Source organism: Symsagittifera roscoffensis, chromosome 1, assembly GCF_963678635.1.
Source record: "Symsagittifera roscoffensis chromosome 1, txSymRosc1.1, whole genome shotgun sequence".
In the NCBI taxonomy this organism is placed as follows: domain Eukaryota; kingdom Metazoa; phylum Xenacoelomorpha; order Acoela; family Convolutidae; genus Symsagittifera; species Symsagittifera roscoffensis.
In genome coordinates, this window is record NC_087062.1 from 15304641 (window position 1) to 15330689 (window position 26049).

Genomic DNA, 26049 nt, shown 5'->3' on the forward strand with positions numbered 1-26049 from the left:
GCTATTGAATCTATTTTCTGAACTCGTACCACTTTTCCGTCTGTTTTGTTTCTCATTTCGTTGATTCGGTCTTTCACATATTTTGAAACTCGCTCATTTTCCGGTTGGTAGGTTTGTATCGACATAACTTCAAATTCACTACATGACCCAGCACCTTCACTGATCTGATCGCATTCCTCTACCGATCCTTCCGATTCTTCCGCAACTTCACTTACTTGTTGGGATCTGCACATTTTAGCGAAATGATTGGGTTTGCCACAGTGTTTACAGGTTTTCCCCATCGCTGGACAATTTTTTAGGTGTCCCTGTTCAAACGTCCTTCCACATCTATTACATGGTTTTGTTTTCGTGTTTTGATTCTTGTTATTATTCTGTCTTTTATGCGTTTCTCTTCTATTTGGAGTTTTGGTTGTCCCCCCCAAATTTCGAACTGCCATTACAGGTTCCTGTTTTACCCTCACACCCGAGGTGTAATTGCTACTTGATCTCCCTGTAGCCGCAGCATTAGTCTTCTGAAACGCCATTGTGGTTAACTTGCTATGTTCAAATTTTATAGCCCTTTTTAAAACTTCCACCGGATCTAGAGTTTCGAATGTCAACGTGTCCTGCAATGTCATGTTTTTCATTTTCGAGATGAACAAGTCTCGCACTATCTCGTTTTCCAATGCTCCCAGTTCTGATCGGGCTGCTTGAGCAGTTAAGGCTGCGTGGAATGATTCTAGAGATTCTCCAGATTCTTGCATTCTCGTAAATAACTTGTATCTTTCGTATGTTACACATTTTACCTTTTGAAACGAGACTTCTGCCAAATCTGTTATTTCCCTGAACGTCATTTTCGATATTTCAACGTGCGGGTTCTTTTGTAGGAATCTCTTCTTTCCCTCTGTACCCAAAGATAAAAATAATCTTCACACCAGTTTCTTTTGTACTTCGTTGTAGAAGACATTGTGTCCGACTCGTGGGCCTCTTGTCTTCCTGTCTTCGTTCTCCAATACTACTCTATCCCTTGCTAGCTTATCTCTAAGAATCCTAGCGTTCCTCGCATCTTCGTTTTCCCCATCCCTGGGCGTTTCCGGGCGTGGTGGTGGTTCCTCTAATATGTCTTTTGGTTCTTCCAAAATAATCTCTGGGTTCACATTTTCTTTGACCGTAACCGCCATGAGAAATTGTTCGAACCAAATTTTAAATTGCCACGGAGGGTCTAGATTCGCTGATGCCCAAAATACCGGAATTCCCATATCCGTTCTGTTGTCTTGAGCTGCGAATCCTGCTGACTGCGCCATGTGATATGTCTTGCGATATCGATTGAAAACAAGTTGTAATTCAATACTGTATTTTGGATATTGAATTTAGGTTTTCTGTTTCTTTTGTTTTGGTGTTGTACTGAGAGATAGATCATTGTTAAGAACTCTGATCTCTCGCTTAATCTCAGTGTCATCACTTACGTATGACCTTGAGCATACCATAAAATAATAATTGAGCACCAAAGGTTAGCTGTACATACGTATATAAATACTGCTACTGCAGTAGCGGTATGACACGCCCCTCTCGGTGGAAAAAATAAATTATACAACATCAGTAGGATAATTTATTTAAAAAGAGTTTTAATTTACTCAGTTCAAAAGGAAGTCTCTTTGGAGAAGTGACGAGTTTGGATTACGTAATTTTTTCAGTTTTCCTCCAGCTCTATTTCCCAACTCGGGTTCCAATCTACTCCCTCGTCTAAAGTAGCGTATCCGAATTTTCGCATAAACAGATGTCTTTCGAGTCGTCGCACTTTCGATTCCAATGGTCTGTCATCCCGATCTTTGAAATCTCTCAGTTGATTTCTGTATTCTTTAAGTGCCTCCTTTAAAAGACCTCCTCCTGTAAGGTTTTCTGATATTTCTTTGATTGAATGCTTTATCGGATCTCCGAATCGTTTGGGTTCTTTGTTTTTCGTTTGTCTAGAACTTCGTCTAATACCGGACTCTTCCGTACTTGATTCGTCCGAAAATCCTTGTGGTGGTTCGAAGTTTGTGTCCAATTCCGAGCTTTGTTGCGGATTTTCTCGAAGTTCATTCGCAACTCGCTGCACTCCTCTTTTTAGCAATTGGTCCGCGTACTTCTCCCATTCGGACGGTGCCAAATTGCGATTGTGAAATGTGTCAACTATATCTTCTAGAGGAGTGTGAGAAAGCAAAAACTGCAGCTTTTATTTGATAGCATTCAGATTTTGAGTGACTTGCATTAAACACACTGCCACAGATGCCCTCTTGACCAAATCTGCTTCGATATTAAAACAAAAATAGCCAGTTACTGTGCAAGTAGAAGAAAACGTTCTGACCAAATTCTTAAAATGCAATTCCAAAGATGGTGCTAAAAAAATTTGAAAACTTTTTTACTAGATTTTCAGAGGTTTTTCTTCAAAAATAGATTATCCTTCAAAATAGACGAAAAATCAAAAATTTCAAACCAATTTTTCTCGACTGTGACGTTCGAATCACAATTGGTAGGTCTTTAATATGATATATCACTCAATGGAGTCCGATGATTATTTGTGGTACCTGATTTTGCGTAGATAACAAAAAAAGAAAACTAGAACACACCCGAATACAAAGCTCCTCCTCATTTGCAATGGTTGGAACAATAAATAGAACTTTATCAAGCAATTAACGCTTAAAATGATAGGAACATAACAGAAAGCAAACATAACCGTCTAGCAAAACAAAAGAAACAAAAAACGATAGATTGATTTGAAGCTTTAAAAAATTATTGAGAAGAAAAAGAGGTAAAAAATGAAGAATTCCCACTTGAATTACTGTATAAAACAGCAGCCGCATCTCTACAGTTACAGATATTCAGCAATTCAGCTAATTTAATTATCAGATACATCAGTCAAAAATGCACACAATTTTCGGTCGAAATTCGAGAGCCAGCTTTTCGGTTCGAAAATTATTTAGTTGGGAGTAATTTCAGTCAAAACTTTTATTTGGAACTTGTTTCTCACTGGGCGTTTGCAAGTAGCGACCGCTCTGATCTAATGTGCTTATATTTGGAACGAGATGTTCAATGTGCGTAAAATAATGTATTTTGATCAATGCAATAATCGGCATCGAGTTACAGTTTTGACCGTAATTTGACCGAAAAATCTCAAAACTCAGTTTCGACCCAAATTTCCGGGAGTTAACAACCTGAAATTTATACTGGCCGAATCCTTTTAGCCACAATTTCTGGATTGTCCCAACGATATCTTTTTGTAATTATCATATCGTGTAAGGAGGGCAAAAATATCAAAAAAATGTCTTTTTTTGTAAAATTTTTCATGTTTTAGTAGTAAAACTATATTATTAACGTCAAAGGTGAAAAAGAATTGGAATAATCTTGATTTTGCCGTGATGCGATTGGTTGAGTACAGTATCATTCATTTTGAGCGGAGGCAAGTTAATTGATCCCGGTACTTCGCTACAATTACCAGCAAGTTTTAGCACTAGCAGAGTAATTTTAAAGGCACAACAGTTAACGTGAAAAAATAATGGTTATCTGTTTTTTTTTCTAACTTTCAAAACAAAAGTAACGGAATATTTGTAATAGGGGTGGTTTTTTTCTTCAGACAGATTTCGACTTTTTAGCTAGCCATTTTTAACGAGTTTTTTTAATCATCCGAAAAATTGTCCTGAGCTTAAATTTGAAAAATTTGAGAAGATATTGTACCTGTGATTATTTTTTGTTAAGTTATGGGGGTTTGAAGATTGCCATTTTGGCCAACTTGGCACAATTAACGCGCGATATATTTCGGTTTATTAATGCATAAGCGGAGATTTAATCCGTTTTAGAAATTTCCAAATGAATTGAAGGAAGGTTATTTGCCATAATTGATTTTTTACTAGAAGCAAAATCTATCACTTTGCCCTTTTTATGCCGTATAGTGGGATGATTTTTGAAAAAACTCAATTGAAAAAAGATCGATTTTGCTTTAAAACATTTATTTTTTTAAGGCTATTGCTGCTCCATAGACCTCAATAGAGCAGCCCTGATACGAGCAGTCTTGTTTTTATTTCAGTTCGGCCAGTTTGAAAATCAGACAATTCACCCACTGTGTGTAGACTTTTCAGCTAAAACAATTCAGCCAGTTTTCCACGGTTGGTGGGGGGGGGGGACTGTACAGTTGATCCTACATTTGCCTTACCTTCCTTGTTGATTTTCCTTTTCCTAGGCCTTTATAAAGTTAGGTACTCTTGAACTCTCCTTAAACTTTTGGCTAATCTTTATACCGAACACTATCGGCAACCTTGAACTTTTTTTTTAGTTTTCGGCAAATTTTAGAAGCTGAACAATTTTGCTTAGCGCGTTGTGGATATGGCGAAATAATGAAAAAAGAGTACATGTCAAGGTTACATGACAAAAGATCCCTTACCTTAAGATCCCAAACGAGAAGCTCCCAGTCAAGACGTTACCATTCCAAAAGATACCTCGTTCTATAATCGCCCACGACATAAGATACCAAAGAAATAACAAAAACCTGAGAATTGAAAATTAAGCGGTTAATCGATCATAGCAAAAATAAAGCGTCGGTTAAAATCAAAGAAACGTCAAAACTTTTGCTGCTTACATTTCGAACATAAATGACGTTGCTAACCACTTGGCCTTCAATTTGAAACTCAAACTTCAAAACAGCTTAGACTATAAATTAACTTAAAAAGGGTTTCCAATAAATCAAAACCAACTTTGCCAAAAATGGCCAGATTTTTCAGACAACTCAAGTCGGTACAAAATTAAATTTAAGTTTTTTGCAAAATCTTACGAATCACTTGCCATTCTATTTGATAAAAAGCACCAATTCTCAATTTCGATCAAGAGCAATACGCAAAGGGCCTTCAGGCCCCTACTCCCAACCTAGCGTCCCGTAAATATGGGCAATTGCTACTCTCTGATCAAATTGCTATAGACAGCATTTTCGAATGCGAGTCATGGCATTGCGTTTTGGCGTTCTCTGGGAGGGTGCCACGAGACGTCTATAAAAAATCAATCAAAAAATATTAAATTTTAGAGAAGTTAGGCAGAAACTAAAACAAAAATTAATAGGTTAAATGGGCAAGTGAACGGATATAAGACAGTATGTAAGAGTCTGTGTATGAGCTAGTTATCTCTTGAACTTTCTCTTTCAGATTGCGGTATTTTTTCCCGGATAAGTTGAAAGTACCGCTGGATGCCTTCAAATATTGAATTTTTGACTTTAGGAATCTAGTTGAATTTTTTCGCGAAACGTATATAATGACGGATGGCTGCCTTGAAACAAAGGGTTTAGACCCAGATGCCACCATTCGGCTGCATTTGTGGTTCGGGCCAGATTACACACAGCATGTTTATAATGGTTTTATAAAGAAATAGGAAAGAGTGTTTTTCGGCCAATCAAATCGCCTTTATTGTAAGTTTTTTGGAAATAGGCCGTCAACTCGACTAATTTCTCGACATCCTTTTGTGAAATATCCAGGTTGGTTGCCACACTGCATATTTTCTCAAATACTAGGTCGAGCCCTATTTCCACTTTTGACTTCGCCACAAAACTAAGGGAAGCAATCATTTTCAGCGCTAAGTCTAGCTCCCTGTTTGATTCGTAATTCTTTGTAACGCCCAATTCGGATATTTTTCTCATAAAGATCTGACAGAGGTGAAAATAGCATCCCTTAATGTCAGTTTCGCAATGAGACTCAAAAGCACTCAACGCCGCAATTTCGAACTCGATCAAAAAAATTTCCCGGCTTACGTAATCGATAAGCGATTGAAGTGCGGTTAGGAACTAGTTATAGGTTGATAAGCACTTATTGCTGAGCCGAGCGTGGACGGAAGGTAGATAAAACCCGCCAATCTGTATGTGTTCATTTTAGAGCTGATAAAAATGACTGGGGCAAATTTTGAAAGTATTGTCTACAAGCGAAAGCCAGGTCCTGTTGTACAACTCAAGTGCATTGAGCTTCTCAGTATCACCAAAAAATCAATAAGCGTTCCTTATTTTTTTTCCGCTCTCAAAAAAACAAAAAGGCTTAAAACGATCCGTTATTTAAAAATGACGGTTATCTTATCTGTGGCAATAGGGGGCTGGGATGTCGATTGTTTACAACTGTTCAAAGTTCGCCTTATCGCGACCGGGAGGGTAAAGACAGTTGGGTTGCTTTGTCGTCCTGCACCAATTGCAAACTAGCTGCAATGATCTGGCTTTTTACTGAGTTTAGTTGACTCCTAACTGTCTCCGTCAATTGCTGAACTAGGTACCGAGCTTCTGAGCGTCCTGCGTTGGGCTCGTAACTATGCTCGCTGCTGTTTGAAATGGTAGCGACCCCAGAAGTTTTTAAAGTTTTCGGACCTTGATATGATCTCCATTTGCTGCAGCGCCAGTTGCAGTTGTCTTCGTATCTCGTTTTTTTTTGGAATTCATGGCCGTAAAGAATAATCAATGCCTGGCTTTTTTGTGAGGTTCCCCAAGTAAAAGAACTCTGTTTTGACTATTAAATGAGTTAACGAGTCAGATAATGAATGCAGAGAGTATACAATTTCATTTGAGTTGCTCTAATTCAGTGCCATATTAACACCAAATTAAACACATGCGGGCACTATATTAATCCTAAAAATGAGTTCAGATTAGAATTAGTTATCTTAGATTTGCATTGTTTGTTGAAAGCGCGAACCTAATTGAGATATCATTAATCTAGATCTTTTTCTGATTACGTTTTGATGATGACTTTTGTTCATAATTCGTGGGATTTTTTAAATTGGCATAAGATATTTTGGTATGGTCGATTTTGTACAAAGGGATCTTTTGTCATGGGAGCTTTTGGTATATATCTTTTGTCCTGATGCAATAATCTCCCCTCTTAGTGACCTACCATATAATGCTTTCCCCAAACATGTATTAAATCTAAAAAATAATTGTCGATAAAATATGCAATACAAACGCGCAAATAAAATTGGTGTTTCATACTTTTATACGGGATTTCATTTGTTTGCTTTTAATTACGCAAAATATTTTTTAAATTGAATTTTTTTCTTTAATATAGTTAATTTTGAACAAATCTAGACTATACTTAAAGTTAACTTATGAAGAATCGATGTTTTCTCCACCTAGATCGATTTGCGGTGGGGGGTCTACGGTTGATTCTTTATTTGCTTTACCTTCCTTCTTGACTGCGCTTTTCCCAGGCCTTTAAAAAATTTGACACTCTTGAACTCTCTTTAAACTAATGGCTAATTTTTATACCGAATACTATCGGCAATCTTGAACTCTTTTCTAATTTTCGGCAAATTTGGGGTGCTGAACAGTTTCGATTAGCGCGTTGTGAATATGGCGAAATAATTCAGCTAAAAAATTAAAACAAATTGATTCCAACACACTAGTTGATCCAAATTATGGAAAAGTTGACGCAAAATACACTTACTTGCACTTTAAATTAAGTGGCGGATGAAGGTTCTGACAGTTGGAGAAGAAGAATCAACGCAAGGAAACAGAACAAAAACAGATTTGTTTTTTGAAGAAAAAACTTCAGCTTTCGAACTTTATAGAAAAAAATGCTTATAAAGCTCTTTGAATTTCACGAATCTTTTTCGATTAACGCTTTTTGGATAAAAACAAGTCAATTTAGGAAAAATGAACCAGTAGGTAAAGATTTCCGTTTCGCTGGGAAATATTATTTAACTTCATTTAGAAAATTAGAAGTCAACCACATTGTTTGTGATCTCTCAACTTTGCGTTTCAATAGTGGAGTTCGCTTTCCTTGTAACAAGAAAAAAGGAAACAAATTCAAAAGAAATCGAAGTCAATCCACGAAAAAAAAATCAATTTTGAGCGTTTCAGATTTTAAGACTTTCTCCTGAATAGAACACAAAAAAAACACCTATATAATAGTACAAACTACGTCCATTAATTTTAAAAAACTATTTATTTTTCGAACTATTTTATCGGGTATTTTATGAAAACGTAGTCAGAGTTTCAAACATAAATTTGGGTTTTTTTTCTGTTATACGGCCCAAAATTGTCGAACTATTCATTGGACTTCTGTTGTTAATGAAATTTTTGATTTTCGTTTGCTGTTACAAACTGTTAATAATTTCAACCAAGCAGAATCAAGAATTTTGATGCAATTTTCACCACGACAAAAAAATCACTTTTTGGCCGTAAAAGAAAAAAAGCATTTGAATTTACTCAAACAACTCTAAGGTCAAGGAAAATTTAGGGCCTCACCCTGATGGAAGCAGTTTTGACAAAACTTTCAATCTCATGGTTCAGTTGCTATGCACATTGCAAATACACTTATTGTCTCATTTTGGGAACATCTGAACTTTGTGCTTGTCTAAAATCATTGTTTGCGCCGTGGATTTATGTTTTTGTCTAGTAAAGGAACCGGTAGAAGAGCTAAATTTCTAACACAGAGGCGATGCTGGGCTTCGCAAACTATCGAGAACACGACTAGCGCGAACATTAGCGAGAAAAAGCAGCTTTATAAGGTGAGATAAAAAAAAGCAGAAATAAGCCTCGAATTAGTTTAAAAAAATACGGCTCCGTGACGAAATCGATCTTGTCACAAATCACAAACTAGCCGTGATTAAAGCAGATAACAGATGTTATGAAATTTCGGCTTTACCTACAAAACACCAGATCTTGAAGCCAAATTTACATCTGAATAAGGTTAATTAGATAAGATTTACTTAATAATTACCTCACAACAGTGAAAATCTGTTGTTATCTTGCATAACAAAATTAATTTTTGGCTTGTTGGAATGATAATCGTATTTTCAGCTTCATGGCCTACCACCGAAATTTCCAGTGCTAAAAATTTAATACATTCCGAAGAGCCTTCTATATTCCGAAGAGCCCATTTCCGAAAGAGAAAGTTCGAAGTACATCTAAAACATAGCCAGCAAAGTTTCAATGAATTTAAGCCGACAAAGAAGAAAATTTTGAATCATTCGAAGTAAAAAAAATGTTGAAAGAATGATTTATCATGAACACTTTTTTCATAAAACTAGCCCAATTCGAGAAACAATTGAATCAATAGCTACTTTTTATTTATTCCGATGGGAAGTTTAAAAATTCAATTCCACTTCCGAAACTTAAAGTCAATTCCGTTTAGTCTTCCAATTTATTAATTACAGAGCGTAATTTACCTTCCTTTTAGCAAATGAATTTGAATTGAACTCAATAAAACCGAAGTCAAACCGCAAAGAAATTTTTAAAAAATCATTAAAAAACAAAAACATCACAACCTATTTAAGTGTTTTCAATAATTTCATTGACACTGAAAAACATAGCTAACAGACATATGGAAAAGAGTCAATGAACGCAGTAACACGAAAAAAAAAGGATTTATTCTCAACAAAAAATTTTTATTTCGCTGGGAAATTCGATAATTACTTCAACGAAACTAGAACATGATCACGTCTTTCGACAAAGGAAATGAACTGAACTCAAAAAAAATCAAAAGTCAAACCGCGAAAAAGAAAGTGGAGCCAGAACAAATTTTAACTTTTACTGAAAAAAAAGAACAAAATCATCGCGACCTATATGAGTCTGAAATACGTTCATCGACTCTTCAAAATGGACTCACATGTAAACACTCACCAAATGTGTCAGAGAAAAAATTACAACCACGATTAAACACCATTTGTTTGGAATCGTCAAACTTACTTAGATTGGAAACCAAAAATGCACATGAAATTGTTAATTCTGTATTTACACTATTTTACACAGCTTTACATCTTTGTACAAGTGCTTTTAAAACAACGAAACTTAATTACAACTCATGGCCTCAATAATCAGCGACTCTGCCTTTGCCATTGAACGATAATAAATGCGATAGACTCAACAAGACAGCTATTTTCGGTTTGGAACGCGAATAAATCTATAACACTACATGCAATTCGTGCGGCATCTTAGTAGTCCAGTTAACTAATTATTCACAATTTTAGTAAGTTAAAGTTCGTATGTTGGTAAGTCTTTTCGCTTTACCTATACATTAAGTGCCATTTGCAGCTTTGTCGGCGGGTTCGCTTCGCCTATGTTCGGTTCTCGGTTAGGCTGTTGTGACATGATATCGGAGTTTATCTGTAACCATAATGGTCAATGAACTTGAATTGCTGAGCCAGTTTGATGGCTTGAGCCATCTGAGCGGACTTTCGACTCTTCCGAGTGAGGACGGCGGAGGAGGCGCGAGATGTCAACAAGAAGCTTTTCTCCTCCAGTTCTTGGCGCCTTTTCTGTTTCAGCCATCTAGAACAAACATCATTTTACATTTCACTAGGAAGAATACTCACTATTACGAACAAGGTAAGCCTTTTAAGAACATACCAAAGTCCACTTTGAATACATTATACGTACTTAAGATCTGATCGATTTATAAAGTAATTAATGATTTGTCCGAGCGGATGCCTTAATTATTTAATTTAATGGTAATGAGACTGTTATCAAACTTCACCAATAATTGTATCTTTTCAATTGCCGCGCCTCCATCCGAAGTAAATCATAGACGCATTATTATCTCGTTCAGTCAGCTCATTAGATACACTCAACCAAGAGCTTAAGATAAAGCTAGGCGCCACAAACTGAAGTTGAACAACTATTCAAAAATATATTATTGGGTTTAAATATAAAGAATTGCATGTACCAAAGTCTGGTTTCATCCAAGTAACATACGACTTCATACCTCAGACACTTGGTCTCTACTTCTGACTAAACGAACTTGAAAATGATAATTCAACTGGTAATCGCAGACTGTCGCAATTTAGCGTTCATTTGGTGTTCATTATGACCTACAGGCTTCCCAAATAAGAGAGACGTTCACAAACTGAAAAGCTCGTACCACTATGGTAGTCAGTATTGATAATAGACAGATTACCTCTGCCTCTAAAGTAGGGGCGGATCTAGCATTTTCACAATGGAAGAGCGAACCTTCAAAACAACACAAAAATTTGGTCATAAGCTTTTTGGTCGACAAATATCTGCACTGCAGGTCAGGTGTTCGATTTTTGCAGGGAAGAAGTTTTTGGCACCATTGTAGATTAGCATCAAGCCCGAAAGAATATCACGTGAATATAGATTGGTATGGACTACTTAGATAATTGGAGTTCAAAAACAGCCAATCGAAGATTGAAACGAGCAATTAACGCAAGTAAACACAAAACATAGCCAATCGAAGATTGGAAAAAAGTAATGGACGTAAGTAAACAAAAAAACACTCACTTTGTTTAAAAAATCTTTCGATTTTCAAAGAAAAAAATAGATGCCTCTTAAAAAAGAGAATTTCTAAAACAATTTATGATTGGCACTTTTTTGATAACATGGACCTAAGTTGAGAAAACTGGATCAATAGGTAAAGTTTTTATTCCGCTGGGAATCAAAAAATAAATTCCACTTTCGAGACCAGAAAAATTTCATGTTTTTTGCGCCATTTCCACGTTTGTATTTGGAGAAAACTATTTACATTACTTTCAGTAGATTAATTTCTTTTGAACTCAAAAAAAGCATATATACCTAAGTGCATTCATAAATGCATCAATATCTATGAATGCACATCTGTAGTTATTGGAGAGTTTTAAGACTTTTTAGGACTGAAAAAAAACAGCAAGACCTACATAAGAGTCTTCGCTACGTCCATTACTCTTAAACAAAATGGATCTCACAAACGCCTTAAGATAAAAAAAAAACTTATGTCAACGAAACTCCACCACGGCAAATGACTAACCCAACTTTTAACCGAATGCAAACATTGAATTTAGCAACAAACTACTCAATTTTTCATGGAGGAAATCCAAAAAACATAACAACACTGCTCTTGCTCGTACATCAGGGCGAAGCTCTAAATGTTGCAACTGCACTCAAAGGCCGTTTTAATAGTTTTTTGTTTGAAAAATTGAAGAAATAGTCGAAGGCAAAATAAAGTTTTTTTTAAATTATCCTTCCACACGCTAATGCAAACTACAAAGGGACGTGTTTAACAAGACTGCTCGTACACCAGGGCATACAAGTTATGTTCCGACTGCTATTCAATCCATATCGAATAGTTTTTGGGAGAAGAAAACATTGAACATCAATAAATTTCGGACAATATCAAAGATCAAGTGCGAAAATTTGAGTCGTACGAAATTAAAATGACCGATTAGCTAGCCTCAATTCAATTTGGAACATTTTTAATCTGCGGGATAATTCGCTGCGCATAAATAATTTGCGTTAGGCTCTCAGCGTTATGAATAAAATTCTTCAAAGCGCGCATAATTTAGTCCAGAATATCTTTTTACATTTGAGCTCAGGAAGTCAATATCTTCGATAAGCAACAAATTTTTTGTTGAAACTGTTTGTTAGATCGCCGAAAATTGACTGATAAAAAACAAAAGCACGCCAGGCATAAGCATTCCATATTCTTCGAAAATCGGAACAAAAATACGACCTAACGACTTGCCTCAATCCAATTTGGAACGCATTAACCCGCCGCTTATGCATGTTATAAAAACGCATATCTCGCGCCTTAATTATCCATTGATTGTGCGTTAATTGAATTTGAGCTGAGAAAAGCAATATCTTTCAGATGGTATAAAACAATCCGTCAAAAATGCTTAGTTAAAAAGTTGAAAAGTGACTGAATAAAAAACCACTTTCTTCGAAGGTCGGAACAAAAGAGGGAGCATCAGGATAACAAGAGGCATTTTCTACATGGCAAAAATGACTTAATGAAACAAACAAATCTAAGACGAATTTGTGAACAAAGTAAGCATGTTTGTTGGTTTAATTTTGATACGCATGCTACTCTGTACTTCGCTTCGTTTTCTGTTTACGATAGTGTTTTAAGAGCAGTTGTGTTATCGGGGACCGTATCTTAAACATAAAGACAAAATACCATAAAAATTGAAGCTTTTGAAAGAAACTTTAATTAAAAATAAGCCAATCAGATTTCACAATACTATTATCCACCAAAATTTTCCGGCTCTCTTCATTTATAAAATATCCGTAATTTGGTTGAAGAGGAGCAAAGAAAAGAACTGTCTAGGTTATTTCTTTAAAATTTTGTTCCAAAATACTAGTAAAAATGAATATATAGTCATGCATCAGCCAATAATGCCGAAGCCTTCTACCAGAATTGTATTTCCACTTTTTCCAGAACCACGACAGGAAATGTTATTCCGGAACTGCAAACTTAGCTACAAAAAGCACGCGATTACGCCTAAATAAAGCTAGGTAAGTTTATGCTCTTTTTTTTTATCTATTTGCTATTTTATACAGCCCCGTTTTATCATTTACACTGGAGGAGGAGTAAAAGAAAAGAGCCATAACTAGTATTGTTAGTTCAAGTGTAATGTACCTCCTGTATGCCTTGTCGCAGTCCTTCTGGCTCCTGGTGGCCACCCACTGGGCCTCCTCCTCCTTCTGGAACTTCATGAACATCCTCTCCTTCTTCTCCTGCTCACTCTTCATCCGCTTCCACTCCTCAAACGCGTCCTTGTCCTTCTACAAAACACAGCACACATCAATCATTATTTGAGAAGTAACTTGAAAAAAGATACATGACAGACAAACAACATGCAATATATGAGCAATTTCACCCAGGGGCGGATCTAGGACTTTCTCGAGGATGGGGGCGGATTTTGAAAAAAAAAAGATTATTTTGTCGACCTTTTGTTTTAGATAGACCAAATTGATTTCCTGAGCTCTCCTAAATCACTATAAAGACCCCATTTTGACCCAATCTTCTGCGCCGCAGGCAAACTTTTGAAAAAACAGGCCAAAAAAGCGTTTTTATGCACTTTTTGAAAAATTTCGACCAAAAAATTGCGTTTTTTCGGCGCGCGCTCCCCCCTCAAAATTAGTATATATTGGCGCCAAAGTCGCCTTCAGAAAAATTTTAGGGTCAGTCCGCCAAAAATGGATATCTCAAAATAGTACAAAGGGGGACCCTTTGGGTCCGCAGGGGGTCGAATCCCTGAGGGGAGGGGCGTCCGCCCCCCCCAAATCCGCTACTGATTTCACTGTCTTAGAAAAGAACAGTGGCCCACTATCTAGCAAAACTATTTTTGCAAAGTATCAAAGCTTCTACAAGATAAAACATAGCCAACTGACAGTTGGAAAGAGCAATGAACGCAAGTAAATAAAAAACACTGACTTTGTTGAAAAACTCTTTTGAATTTCAAAGAAAAAAATAGATGCCCCTTAAGCTCTTCAAATTTCTGCAACAATTTATTATTGGGGCTTATTTGATAACACTAACCCAACTTGAGAAAATTGTATCAATAGGTCAAGTTTTTATTCCGCTGGAAATCTAGAAATTAAATTCAACTTTCAAAATTGTTCACGTTTTTTTTTCGCAACATTTCCACGTTGGAATTTGAAGAGTGCTATTTATGTAACTTTCAGCAGATGTATTTCAGTTGGACTCAAAAAGTGCATATATACCTAAGTGCATTCATAAAAGCATGAATAAGTATGAATGCACATCTGTAGTTATTAGAGCATTTTAAGACTTTCTGAAAAAAAAATTCACCTTTATAGGACCTTTATAAGACCTTTATAAGACTCTTCACTACGCGGCTTCCTGAAAAACGCGGCTGAGATCGAATTAAGTTTTTTTTTCACTTTTTCTAAGCCATAAATACATAAACATAGCCATGAGATAGTTGGATAAGAGTCAATGCGCGCGAAGAAACAGAAAAAAAAACGTTAACTTTAAAATCAAAAAAGATGACCTTCAAGCTATTTGAATTTCAAGAACAAATTATGACAGGCTCAAGAAAAATTATGACTTTTTGATAACAATAATCCCATTTGAGAAAACTGGATTGATTATATATTTGGTAAAGTTTTATTCTGTAGGGAAATCTGAAAGATGTGTGATTTTTTTAATTTTCAGATTTCCCTACAGAATAAAAACTTTACCTAATAAATAATCGACTTAATTATTTTTTGCACACTTAAAAAAGTTCTAAGACATTTCAGATAAACTCAATCTTATTTGAACGAGATCACAGGGGTCTTTATTCTAGCGTATCTTCAAAACAAAAACCGCTTTTTGCCTAAATTCAAGCCATTTTAAATATTGAGCTTCAGAGTTGATTGCTATTAGGTAATCACATTAATTTCATTTCAGTTTTATACACTCGAATACAATTGAAAAAGCAAGTATTTATTTCGAGCTTACCTTTCAAATTGTTTTCAAAGATTTGGGATTGTAAAAAATATCATTTAGTGAATCCTTTTCCGTTATAAGCATGAATTAAACATGTATACCGGACAAACTTGATCCAATTAATAAAAAGAAATGAAAAAAGTCACTCAGAGGTAACTGTCGCTGTGCAAGTAGCACAGAGTTCCGACCACATTATACGCAATTTTTTTTTTAAAAAATAAAATTTTTTCAAGTTTGTTGTTTTTTGTGCTTGGTCTGATGAGAGGAAAAAACAAAAGCTTTAGACACTAGTATATAAGTCATACTCGAGAACAGTTTTCGTCGAAAAATCAAAGTAAAAACAAAAATTGAAATCTTGCATTTTAGCTTTATACCCTTGAAGACAATTGAGATGCAAGCATTTAAAAAAATATCATTTACTGAAACCATTTCCGTTATACCGGACAAACGTTGATCTAATATATAATAAGAAATGAAAAAAGTCAATCATAGATAACTGTCGCTGTACAGGTAGGACTGAAAGTTCCGACCACATTACTACGAAAAACTAAAAAAGAAATAATCATATTTTTTCAAACTTGGTATTTTTGTGATGAGGAAATACAAAAGCTTATAACATTAATATTATAGTCATACTCGACAAAAATTTCATCGAATAAACAAACTAAAAACAAAATTAAACTTAGTTAAATTTTGCATTTTTTGATATTTTGTAACACTTGTTTTGCCAAAAATTCTTCAAAACTTATTTTACGTTGCTGAGACTAAAAATTGTTGTGCTATTATAACTTAAATATTAGCTCGCAATTGGACTGAGCAAAAATTAATCTAAACAGTGAAAAAACATATATGCAAAGAGGCGAACCTGCGCATCGCCAACACTATCAAAAACACAAAATAGCAGCTCTATAAAGTGCAATACGAAAAAGAAAAATAAGCCTCGAATAAGTAAAAAAAATATCTGCGACGTCTTGGATTCCATCCGCGACCTATAGATTATAAGTCTCACGCCTAAACACTCAACCACGAAAGCCTAATATACCACTAACCCTCGCCACAAATAAGCAGAGAACAGGCTACGAATTTTCCAATGCTCTAGATAGTAATTATAGCAAAAGTGCCACAAAAAAATTTCGATTGAACACTTTTACTTGTGGGTTAGGTTGGCAACAAAGAGAGTTCGTGCTAAACACGTAACGCTCGCAAGCTGGCTAGTGTAACACTCCAGCCATTCTGATCATTATTGGCGGCATCTGATTTTGCGCCGAAAAACAAAACAAAAAACAATACCCGAAGACATAATCCTCCCCACTTTCAGTCGTCAGAACAAAAATGGCGAAAAATTGTAACATTTGAGGCGCCGCTAAAACGCATTTTCTGTTTCTTCTTAGAGCAAACTTTTTTACGGCTGAAACTATTTAGTTATTCTAAGGAAAAAAAACATCTGAGCCCAAAACGTCTTCCCTCAATTCACTTTATTCATTAACATTTTTTTCGCGTCTTAGGGGAGAATTTGTAGATGAGGGCAAACAAAACCAAGCATAGAAGTGTTAAGTTAACATAAAACAAAGCAAACAGCATTACTTTATTCAAAAACTTGGTTTGTTAGGGTTCATATTAAACTACGGAAAAATCTAACTTCATTTTCAGCTATCTAAAACAGTTAACAATATAATCCGTCCTAAAGCTAACAAATTCAGTCCAAACCTCGACACCAAACGCGTCATCGTAGATCTAAACCAATGAAATTTAAGTAAAGTTTCTTTAAATAAATTTAAGATTCACGACTCATAAAACTCATCGTGTATTTTAATTTCCTTCAAATTTGGACCACCAGGAGCTTAAGTATTTCACGTAAAAAATACAAAGACGTGGCGACTACTCACATCCTTGTCTTCCTCTTGTTCCTGTAGTTTCTTCACTGCCTCCCGTTGTTTCTTTCGCTGCTCCTTCGCCTCCGCCTCCTTCTCACGACACCAGGCCTAGAAACAGGTTCGGAATCCACTCGATATTTACAGGTGAGTACTGCCCCATACTAAGGCTATATTTAGATTACAAGGATTTGATAATGGTACTGAGCCCCTTTTGCAACAGAGGAGGCATATACTTTAAAATATCCGATCTACTGACCTCAAAGGCTTCCCGGTTCTCCTTTTCCTTCTGCTCCTTTTCATCCTGTTCCTTCCGCCTCTTCTCACTCTCCTCCCTCTGTCTCTGCCTCTGCAACTCCTTCGCCTCCTCGATCATCTCCGCACTCCTGTGACCCCTGAAGACCAAAACATAATCAACAATGTCATTTTTAAATTAATGCAATGTTCAGGTGTCTCACTGATCTCGTAACGCATTCAAATAAAAGTCTCAAACAAGGATAGCCGATTACTTGTTGAAGTTTTTGTTTGTACGCGGTGAGATGAAAATAAAAAATAATACAAACTTGTAAATAAAAATTAGCGAATTAGGCATAATCGACATCATTTTTCAAAAAAAAATAAATTAAAAAAAAGAAATTAAAGATTTTTTTTTCACAATAACTTTCAAATACATTTTGGAAGTTTTTGCTAAGGTAGCGCCAAGATGAGCTGAACTGTTGCCTAGGAAACGCTAAATAGCTTTCATTTTAGTAAAATCAAGTTTTCTTTAGCCAAAAAGTTTTCAGATAACGAATGTTACTCAATCGCTTCACTAAACCGGAAAATTTTCAGTCAACAAGCAGAAAAGGGAATATCATTAATAAATTTTGAGAAGTGAAAAGAAATTCTTATTCTTATTAGACGAAACATTAATTAAACCTATAACGATGCTAAAAATAAGAACGAAAACATAGCCAACAGACAATTGCAATAAGTGTCAAGGAATGAATTCAAGAATACCGAGAAAACAACGACTGAGCACTTGGAAGCATTTTCGAAAAAAAGTATTCATGACTTTGAAGCTCTATGAATTTCAACCGTACTTTTATCAATTTTTTTTAACTAAACACGATCTTTTGTGTACAAATTACTATAGTTATTTCTTAGATCCCTAGCCCGATTGCATTCTAAAGGTTTTTAAAAAATCTTTTTCAGTTTGATACTTAAATTTACAGTACACAGCAAGGCTCAATTCCATGCTTTTGTCACATTTTAAACTGGGTGGTCGGCGTTTTCCACCACCTTTTTGGAAGTGCGCGCGCAGCGCACGAGTTCAGTCGAATTTGAACAAGCAGTCGCGAGTTTTTATTGTATACAATCAAACGGATATGAAAGGAATCTCGCAAAGTTAACTCCATTTTTCCTCGGCTTTTCCATTATGACTTGCTTCCCAAGCTAAGGAAAAAACAAAATTGGAAACTCAATTTTCACTGGGAGAAATCCAACTTTTTTCCGGAAGAATCGAGGAATTAAAAAGAGAATGATATAATTTTAAAAACTTTAAATGGTTTTATTTTGTCTTCTACCATAGCCGAGCGTAAATGTTTTGGTCCCACACGCCGAATGGCCAGATTCAAATCCCGATCGGAGACAAAATTTTATTTTCTCAACTTGCTCATTTTTGAAAGTGAAACATTTCAAAATTTTCAATCTGTTGATTCAGAAGGGTTGGTTGTCGAGTGTATCTGTCGGGCACTCCCAAGCGGAGTAGACAAATACGAATCTTCAATCATCCAAGACAAAAAAAATATTTTGAAAAATTAATAAAAAACGTTCAATTTCAATCGAAATGAAACATTCATATGTCCTAAGCTAAAAAAGATAAACACCAGCGGTTTTCAGTGTCATCACTCATTTGATAAAATGCTTCGAATGGGAAAAAATTGGAGGTTGCTCAGTTTTATTTAAAGAAATTGAATTGCTTCCATTTTTGTCTTCTGTGTTATTGAAATAATTTTATATCCTTTTAAAACATATGTCTCCTATTGACTTCACTGGACATTAACTGTGGTAATACTAGAACCTGATAGTAAAATGGTAAAGCAATTACCCAATATACCAGATGAGTCAGTTCGAGTCCCAGATACGAGTTAAATTTTTTGAACTTTTTTTTACTTTGATCGATTTGAAGTTATTGCATTTTTTTAAATAAAATGGTCTGCAATGTCTTTCAAATGATTGAAATTTCACTTATATATCAGGCTGTTTCGTATTGCCGCAGGGGCTTGAGTGGAACAGCCCTACAGACAATTTTTCATTTAGGATTCGATCGTCAAATACACATGTGGTTCGGTAGTTGAAATTATGAATTTTGTTAAAACTATTTTAAGGTGCTTGGCACAGTTAGTAGAACGGGTGATTGGAAAGCAATACGCTAGGGTTCTTATACAGGTGACGTTCGTATACAATGCACTATATCCAACTGAGATCTGTAAGCAACCGAGTCACTGATCGAGTGCAAACAGCAAAAAGCTAACAACACTAACCACGCCTCGCGCCTGCCCCTGGTTGCCAACAGATCACTGTTTCCAGAAAACTTTTTTAATTCTTCCTTGACATCGGAGCTTGAAAATAACAACTTCTTTCGATAACACCAATATTGATTGAGTACTCACCTATCAATTGCAGAGAGAGCTCGAGGACGTGGAATGGATATAAAACTCCCAGCGTCCATTTGAAAACTCTGTGAGGGTGGTTTCAAGGAACACTTTAAATTAGGATAGAATTAAGTATGTCGAAACTAATGGGATAAGACAAGCAATCGAGAAATGATAACGAGCATTCTAAATAATTTAAACGTTTGAAAATTTCTCGGAAAACTCGCCTTCTATAATAATGCCACGGCAAATCAATTTTACAAGTAGCCAGTAAAGCTTCAAGAAAAGCAGATTGTCAACTTTATCGCAAAAAAATCAAATTTTGAGCAACACTTTTTCGGCCAACTAACAATCAAATTCAAAGAAAATCACATTATTCGATGGAGTATCAATATACATTGAATAATTAATTTTGTAAAAAATTGGATCATCAAAAATAGCAGGACTTGGTACTATCGCAGCTTACTTGCATTGAGACGATCATTAAGGCGCCTTTTAATTTTTTTCAGTCGCGTCTTCGAAGGTTTAACTGGTGATTATGTTCAAAACAAGAGTTATTGTTCTTCAGTAAAAAATGACTCTTTTAGCGGTGCATTTGAAGAAAAGACCTGTTAAAAATTTGCTCATAAAACAGTAACAGATCCTAGACAAAAACAAAGCCACCTGAAATTTATTACTTAACAAGTACAAAACAAGCGCTACAAGACTAATACGCTCCGATTATTTACTTGAAAATTATCAGATAAATTTCACCGAAAGTTTTTTTTTTGGTTCTGACCTTAAAGCTCAATTACGCATGAAACAAATATTGAATCAAACTCATTTCAGTTACCGAAGTTATCAAGAAAAAAGTTAAGCAAAAACTATAAAATAAGTTTAAAAAATTCTTGGATGTTCAAAATTTTTAAGAATTTCCCCTAAAAGGCTTCAACGAGGACCAATTAAAGAAAGTTGATTTCACTCCGCCAAAAAAGCACTTTTTTGTGAACATAGGGCGCAACAGCAGTTCTCCGTGAAGAGCTGTACAGGTCGTATGTTGGTCCCTTCCTTTGTCGATTAATCGTCTCAAAAAAACTTGATAAATTCAGTAAAAAAAATAACACTTAAGACAAGCGAGTTGAATGTAAATTCAATGCAAAATTTATTGATTCCAGTTACACACTGACCTTTGACAGCCTTATTTGTTAAAAAATACATCAAAAAGAATATTTATTGAATGTTCCTTTTCTAAGATTGGCACTTAGACAGTTAAACTAACCAATGGCTCGCACTCAAATTTTACTACTATCTCCTGGTAAATATGAACAGCTTTATAAGATCAGTTTATCACGGCCGGATTTCTACCCATCTTATGGTATCGAGCAAAGAATAACCGCTTCTAAAGAACTAAATCAAGGATTAAGCGGATTTTGTACCTGGTAGTGAAATTCACCCCTTTGCAAATAGAATTCCCAGAAACGTTTTTTTTTTACGAGTCCGAAGATTTAGATCGAACAGATATTTTCTACTCTGCAAGACCATGTAATCGGGGAAAATAGCCTCTTCGACCATATGATAAATTTCAAAAGCGCTCTCCCTCAAAATTAGTTTATTTAGACGCCAAAAGATCCTCTTTAACAAACTTTATGGTTGGTTAGCCAAAAATATGTGTACAAAATTTATACGAAAATGACCATTGGAAAAAAAACGAGAACCAAAACCTATATATTTGCCGATTAACAAATAACTGCAAATCTAAAATAGCTAACAAAATCGAAAGTATTTATGAGCACAAAGATATTGTGAAAAACACACGGATTTTTTTCATCATCCAGTTTCATAGAACAAATTACTAATTTCACCTTAAAGTCTCTTACTTTTTTAAATACTTTTATGACAGACATTTTGCAACATATCGAGTCAGCTAAGAAACATGCATCAATCGAGAATTTGTTCATTCAGCTACGCATTATTAAAACATCCATTTTTGACAGTAAACGTCGAGCGCAATTTTTCCAGCCATTTTTATTTTCACATTCAGAGCAATTTTTATTTGAGTTGGTATTTTTAACCCTGTGTTTTATTTAAAAAATCAAATCAAGTCAATTCAGACTATTTCTTTAAAATATACAAAAAAACACCCGACTTTTTCAAAGTCAACTGAGTCTCTTACTTCATTGAAGTCAACTCAGACTAAATATATATAAAAAAAAACGATATAATTAGGAGAAACTCCGCTTTTTCGTTCATTAGTTTTTAATACATTTTGACTGAACTGGCACATGGAAACAATCAAGGTTCTCAAAAACCCGAGCTCAAGTGCAATTTAAAATCTTTAAAATATGCAATGCTAATTTTCAACAGAGAAGAAGCTGCGCTTCGCAAACACTAGAGAGAAAACGACAAAAAGCCGCTTTATAACCTGCGACCTCGAGAATTGGCGCTTCACGCACTGCCCTCTCGGTCACGAACGCTTAACAATCGTCAAACACAGGTCAAATAAAGCAGCAACTTATTCTAATAAATTGCCAATGCGATGCGGCACCAAATACAAACAGACACAATTTTGCAAGTAATAACTTAGAATATTACAAACTGAAGGCATCCACACTAAATTTGTATGTAGTAAATTGGAAAGCACAGTATGCATATCTGCATCAAGTCACATTATCTATACATTTACATTTGAAAAATTTCGAAATATATTGAGTAAGAAAGTTTCTGAAATCGAGTTTTTATTATGGTTGTTGTTTGAAACAAATAGCTTTTTTCGGATCATTGATGAACTAAAAATGCATCAACTTTGTTAACTTATTACTATTCGAATGTTAAAGCACATGCAATCAAAAAGCCATAAAGGTGCCACCAATGTTTGCGACTTAGATTAGAAAAAAAAGAGTCGATCTATTACACTTAAGTTCGCTAGTGTAAACATAGCCAAGAGGCAGCTGGAAAAGAGTCAATGAACGCAAGTAAACAGGAAAAAACACACTTTTGAAAAAATCTCTTTTGCATTTTTTGGGGAAAAATAGTTAGCCTTAAAGCTATTTGAATTTCAAGAACAATTTGTGATTGACTATTTTTTGGATAAAATTGACATAATTTGAGAAAACTGGATCAATAGGTTTGAAATTTTATTTCGCTGGGAAATCTGATATCAAAATTCTATTCTCGAAATTAGAAGTCGAGCACGTTTTTCATGACGTTTACACTGTTGCTGTTCGATAGAAGAATTTGCTTTCCTTTTAACAAAAGAAATGAACTGAACTGAAAAAGAAATCAAAATTCAAACAGCAAAAAGGTAAATTTGAGACTGAAAAAAAATTTCCTTCCAAAACACGAGCATCAATTTTATGGTGTAACGGGTGGTTTTACAAGGCTGACTATTAAGACCAAATATGTTTGCCATGGCCTTATAGTCCGTATGCCAATTTTCATAATCGAATAATGTGAACAAATTTTTCATTTGAATAATTTTGCAGATGGGGGGGGGGGGGGAGCTAAAAAATCATCCCGACCTATATAAGAGTCTGAACTACGTTCATCTACTCAGAAAAAAGTGCAATACAAAAAACTTGACAAAAAAGTACAGGTACCTAGATAGTTTGTCGTGTCCTGCTGATTTGGGCCTCGGCGGAGGGTTTTGATACGAGACAGGCGGAAGTCCGTTTCGCAAAGCTGCTTTCGAATTCGGCGCTGACATAGGTCTGCTTTTCCTCTCTGATTTATCCTCCCGTTGAAATTCATTTGATCTTGAATTTGTGTGTTCCGTTTCACCTGGACAATAACAAATATTCAAATCAGCGAATACGATTTTCTTCTAATTGCATTGATTATTGCATGGACTAATTGCATTGATTATTGCATGGACTAATTGCATTGATTATTGCATGGACTAATTGCATTGATTATTGCATGGACTAATTGCATTGATTATTGCATGGACTAATTGCATTGATTATTGCATGGACTAATTGCATTGATTATTGCATGGACTAATTGCATTGATTATTGCATGGACTAATTGCATTGATTAGCCGCCGGCTGATAAATATAGTTTTAAATATTTACAGTTCTTCACGTATTTTGGGTCTGTGAAAACGTCAGCCCATTTTGAGAAGAATTTTAAAACGTGTTAATTATTGCAAAAACTTTTCACCTCAAAAAACCCTCAACATTGTTAAGGAAAGAGCTTATACTTATGAATTTTGAGCAATTTCTTGCACTGACTGAAGAAACATATACAACGCGCCATTTAATTTAGCGCAAAAGTTTATTGGCCTTGGAATATACATAAACATTGTTGAATTTAAGACAGCATGTAATTTCTGAAACCTTTTAATGGCAATCGCCTTTCCTGAAAAAAAAAATCACTAATTGACTCTTTACTTCATTCAGCTTTACTCGACTTCTGTTTTCTTTTTTTTAAAAATCCGAAGCACGGCTCAAATGGCTTTAATATGCCACCGAACATGACACTCTACGAGTTCTGTTTGAAGTAGTCAAAGTGCATTGAGAAAAAAAAAACAAATAAGCCATTCGGGAAGTGGCCGGAGCAATTAAAAGAAACAAAGAGACTGCAAAACAATAGCCTGAGCAAATGTATTTTTGCTGAAATTACTGTGTTTTTCTCTAACGGACCTGAGTTGGACTTCTTGCTGTCATTCAGACCGAGGATATCTTCGATGGATGATTCTGAGGCTGTTTTAGATTTGGAGGTGTCTTCGTTTTCGCCAAACAGCTCGAACTTTCCCTCCTTCTCAACCAGAACACAGCCTGCTTCCTGCTCTTTTGTCTCGTCGGAGGTCGCATTTGGAGCAACTCCGTCTTGAGTAGTCGTCGAGTCCGGAGACATCGGCGGGTTGTCGGGAGGCGCCTCGAAGTCGATCAGGTTTTCTTTGAACTTGATGCGCTTCTCTCGTTCTTGTTGAGGCTGAGGTTGTTTGGCTAGATCTTGATTTGCCTAGAAAAAAGTTTTAGTGGGACCAGTTTTCATTCATTTTGAGAACGAGACGAATGTATTGAGACGCCATTCAAAACAAAAAAAAGTTCTACGCGTAAGGAAGAGGAAGATAAATTTTCACTTCATAGAACGTACCTCAACTCTTTGTCTCCCAATGAATCATACTTTCAAAAAAAAACAATAACACATTGCTTGATCATGCACAAAGAAAACGGACCCGCTCCAAAACTAGACAACTAAGAGCAGGCTATTGTATTAGACAAATGGTGCTTTTGGAAATTGTGGTAGTGGGCTTAATAGATTTTATTTCAGAGAGCGATGCGGTCTTTCACCCTAATAATAACCATAGTTCGCGCCATATTTTGAGACGATTTATTCACAAGGGAGAGGGAAAAAATACGAACTGTTTCGCTCTCTATGGTAACACTGTTGCGCCCCTGGTTTAGAAGAATATGCGTTTTTTCGTTCAATTTTCTGGGCTGGGTAATGTTGCAAAACCGTCGGATCATAGTGAGCTTCGAATATCTACGGCTTCGAAGCAGACTTAGCCACTTTTCCACCGCTTCCCTTGTAATCATCCTTACCTTCTGAATTCGCTGTTCGATGTCGTTCTCTGACTCCATTGTGTTGTTGTTGCTGTTGTGCACTGCGAATGCAGACATCTCCGGGTTGTGGTCGTGATCCTCCTGAGATCCAGACGACTGCGACTGGGGACTTCCCTCCTTTTCCAACACTGACATAGCTTTCAGCTGGTCTTGTGACATTTGGGGTTCTTCACTCTATGCAATCAAAATGATTTTAGAAATCTTTCGATTTTTTTTGATCAAGACATGCGAAGCAAAAAGCCTTAAATGCTCATACTTAGGCGGACTCAATACCCACAATTAAAAACCACATTTTCTCCAAAATTCTATGACAATAGTCTAAAAGAGAAAAGAAAATTATTACAGAAAAAGCTGGTCTGTTAGCCAGCAACAAATTTGACGAAAGCTATAACGCAAACTATACAAAGTTATTTTTGTGATCTTGAAAAAATTGCGTCAATGGAGCTCCAAAAGCTTAAGCCAACAGCGTTATATTAACATTGAACTTAAATTTTACTATGCGGGAATTGAGCACAAAAAAAGGTTAGACTAATCCGAAATGGGAGCTGTCAGTCCTTAAAAATTAGAGTAAAAAGTAACGGAAAGTCCTGTTTTAAAGTCTGGAATGAACAGAGCAAACTTTCATACGACCTAGTTTGATGTAACGCAGCCGGTGAAAAATATGTCAAAACTTGACAGGAAGAAAAACAGCTACAACAAAAAACGAAAGCAATCCTTAGTTGGTAACCTAAATTATGTATCAGCATAAATATTGCAATTATTTGTTAAATTCGATTCTTCAGGCAATGAGTTTCGGCATTTCCACGGCTATTGTCAAAGACACGATGATCCAGTGAATCTGTTTGATAAATTATT

At 35.6% G+C, this 26049-nt stretch overlaps 1 protein-coding gene across 3 annotated transcripts in view; it reads right to left on the reverse strand.

Annotated features, from left to right (window-relative positions):
- Positions 1-9684: 9684 nt before the first annotated feature.
- The window catches only part of LOC134849099 (coiled-coil domain-containing protein 181-like), a 479610-nt gene continuing 463245 nt past the window's right edge, over positions 9685-26049 (reverse strand). Inside the window, exons 3-10 of one of the 3 annotated variants that reach the window (XM_063866494.1) lie at positions 25174-25368; positions 24268-24589; positions 23223-23403; positions 17271-17406; positions 17027-17122; positions 16780-16794; positions 13323-13468; positions 9685-10240 (exon numbers count right to left, since the gene is read on the reverse strand). In XM_063866494.1, the coding sequence (XP_063722564.1) occupies positions 10072-10240; positions 13323-13468; positions 16780-16794; positions 17027-17122; positions 17271-17406; positions 23223-23403; positions 24268-24589; positions 25174-25368 (1260 nt within the window). In that variant the 3' untranslated portion in view covers positions 9685-10071. Of the gene's footprint in view, positions 10241-13322; positions 13469-16779; positions 16795-16847; positions 16875-17026; positions 17123-17270; positions 17407-23222; positions 23404-24267; positions 24590-25173; positions 25369-26049 lie in introns of all 3 variants that reach the window. The other 2 variants (XM_063866486.1, XM_063866503.1) reach the window with 2 other exon arrangements.